Source organism: Sphaeroforma arctica (genome assembly GCF_001186125.1).
Source record: "Sphaeroforma arctica JP610 unplaced genomic scaffold supercont1.1006, whole genome shotgun sequence".
NCBI lineage: Eukaryota > Ichthyosporea > Ichthyophonida > Sphaeroforma > Sphaeroforma arctica.
Window position 1 is genome coordinate 16,187 of NW_014039552.1, and position 2,779 is coordinate 18,965.

The 2,779-nt window shown below is 43.3% G+C and overlaps 1 protein-coding gene across 1 annotated transcript; it reads left to right on the forward strand.

Moving 5' to 3' along the window:
• Positions 1–1,046: 1,046 nt before the first annotated feature.
• Positions 1,047–1,795, forward strand: SARC_09639 (hypothetical protein; the record flags this gene model as incomplete). The annotated part of the gene is made up of 2 exons (XM_014296342.1): positions 1,047–1,199; positions 1,436–1,795. 2 exons carry the CDS (start codon positions 1,047–1,049, stop codon positions 1,793–1,795), a joined length of 513 nt encoding a protein of 170 aa, XP_014151817.1.
• Between the last annotated feature and the right edge of the window lie 984 nt (positions 1,796–2,779).

Below are 2,779 nucleotides of genomic sequence, written 5' to 3' on the forward strand. Positions count from 1 at the left end.
TGTAGTAAGCAACTACAGACTACGCTCGGTTAGTACTGTCGCGAGTAGGTACGACGACCTACAGACTGCNCGTGTTGTACTTGCGGTGTGTAGGTAAGACAAACTTACAGACTAGCTGGGTTGTACTTGCGGCGTGTAGGTAAGACAAACTTACAGACTAGCTGTGTTGTACTTGCGGCGTGTAGGTAAGACAAACTTACAGATTAGCTGTGTTGTACTTGCGGCGTGTAGGTAAGACCGACTTACAGACTAGCTGGGTTATACTTGCGGCGTGTAGGTAAGACAAACTTACAGACTAGCTGTGTTGTACTTGCGGCGTGTAGGTAAGACCGACCTACAGACCAGTGTCCCTGTCACTGACTCAACGTTTCAGCTGGCACGGACCCAGACAATTGTATTGATTCGAGTGTGGACAGGAACACAGTCGCACTATTTCTCGCCCCGTTGAGGTCTCTGTATAAATATCTGCCACTGCCGAGGGATGCCATAGACGTTCGCGCACATACGCTTGGTAAACCAAACGCGTAGCTAGAGGTTGACCTTGTTCCCTGGATATACGCTTCAGTGTTCGTTGCTGTAGTAGCTAGCCGTTAAACGCGGACTCATACATCTTTCTTGTAGTTTGACATGGACTGACAAACTACTGTGCCTGTCATGACGGTGTAGGGTCTTGCACCAATCGCAAAGTACAGGGTAGGTATATTGTGACGAACCCCTTTTGTGTATCTGTTCTCCTTTTTTTATTTTTGCAGGAAACTTCAGTCTGGACGGGCAAAGCACTCTATTAAGTAATGTGGCGGGATGCAAGGACGATGGCTGTCGAGAGTTGGGCGGCTTTTCAGCCCAGTATTGTAAGGTGAGTGTGTGCTGGGTGATATTATGTACCTCATTTCTTGCCATGTCATGTTTTTCTGTCATCCCTATGACATTCGAGAGATCTCTGAGATTTCTGAGATTTCTGCATTAAAAAGAAAAAGACTGACACCCCGTTGGGACTGACCTGCATAAGTTAATGGCGTTCAAAACGGGCACTTCCTGGCCTGTGAATGGAGGATTGTAGGTTGCGCTCGAATAGAACTCATACCCCTGAGATGCCGTTGTACTCCCAGGGCTGCACGGGCTATTATGGAGGGGCACCGATCTATCTCGATACGGTCTCTGACTCATTGTCTATAAAAGGAACGTACCTGAACAACACGGTGAGTGGAAGTGCGTACATGTCTATAGAAGCAACGTAAACAATCACACGGTGAGTGGAAGTGCGTACAAGTTGCAGCCGGCTATCTCATTCCATACTAGGCTATATGTGTGGCATACAGCTATTTTTTTTATTTCCGTGAAATAGAATGGGATCTATCGTTCGTTTACCTCATTTACTGTCTTCAAATGTACGTAGTTACCTAAGCTGTATCGGCTCGTTCGCACAATACAATAGAATTACTTCAACCACAGCCAGGGTGGCGCTATTTTCATCGGCACGGTGGGCGCCAAACGGGCCCAAATCCAGGGCCTTTTCAGGGGCAGCTCGGCTCGCGAGGACGGGGCGATCGTCATTAACAAGATTACAGGGGGTGACCTCATGCGCATTACGGGTGTGTTCCACACTAATGCGGCAGAGGACATCTACGGGTACTGTGGCAGTCATGGGGGGGGCATTACGGTGAGAAAGGTGGAGAATGCGTCGACTCTGATCATAAACGGTACGTTTGGTATAGCTCTTGGTAGGTTTTTGATATCGGAGGGTACGTTTCTTGTATCTGATGGTATGGCTTTAATATCTGAGAGTATGTTTTGAATATCCAGTGGTATGTTTTTAATATCTTATGGTACCTTTTTAATATCTAATGTTACGTTTGTAATATCTAATAGTACGTTTTGATATTCAATGGTACGTTTTCAATATCTAATTGTGCGTTTTAATTATCTAATTGTACGTTTTTAATATCTAATGCTACGTTTTTAATCTCTCTTGGTACGTTTTTAATATCTATTGGTACATTTTATTATCTAATGGTATCTTTTTAATCTCTAAGGGACGTTTTTAATATCTAACGGTTCGTTTTCAGTATCTACTGGTACGTTTTAATATCCAATGGTACGTTTTAATATCTATTGGTACGTTTTTAATATCTAATCGTATTAGCTTATGGTGCGTTTTTAATATCTAATAGTACGTTTTTAACATTTAATGGTACGGTTTTAATATCTGTTTCTAATAGCAAATGGTATGTTTTCAATATCTAATGGTACCCTTTTAATCCCTAAGGGACGTTTTTAATATCTAACGGTACGTTTTCAGTATCTACTGGTACGTTTTCATGTCTAATAGTACAGTGTGGCATCCTTACTTAAGCATGTGTGTCAGGGTGTCACACACAACTGCATACATATACTTATGACTCAATTAGTGTACGAGACCGTTTGTAGAAAGGTGAACCATTGTTCTTGTGTAATCCTATCTCTTTGCCCTGTCTATATGCACCATTACTTTTGCACGGATGCAACGCATCACTATGGGTTTAACCTTTGTCAGTATATCTCTACCGCGCGTGAGGGTACTACATATGTACTGTACATATCATGATCCTTTGTAGGAAGGGATTCTCTCTGGAAACATCGATCTCCCGCAGGACGGGAGAGGGATGGCTATCCATTCTCTCTCTCTCTCTCTCTCTTCTCTCTCTCTCTCTCTCTCTCGTCTACTTCTCTTACGTTCTTACGTTCGTTACCGTTACGTTACGTTTACGTTTACGGTTTACGTTTACGGTTTACGTTTACG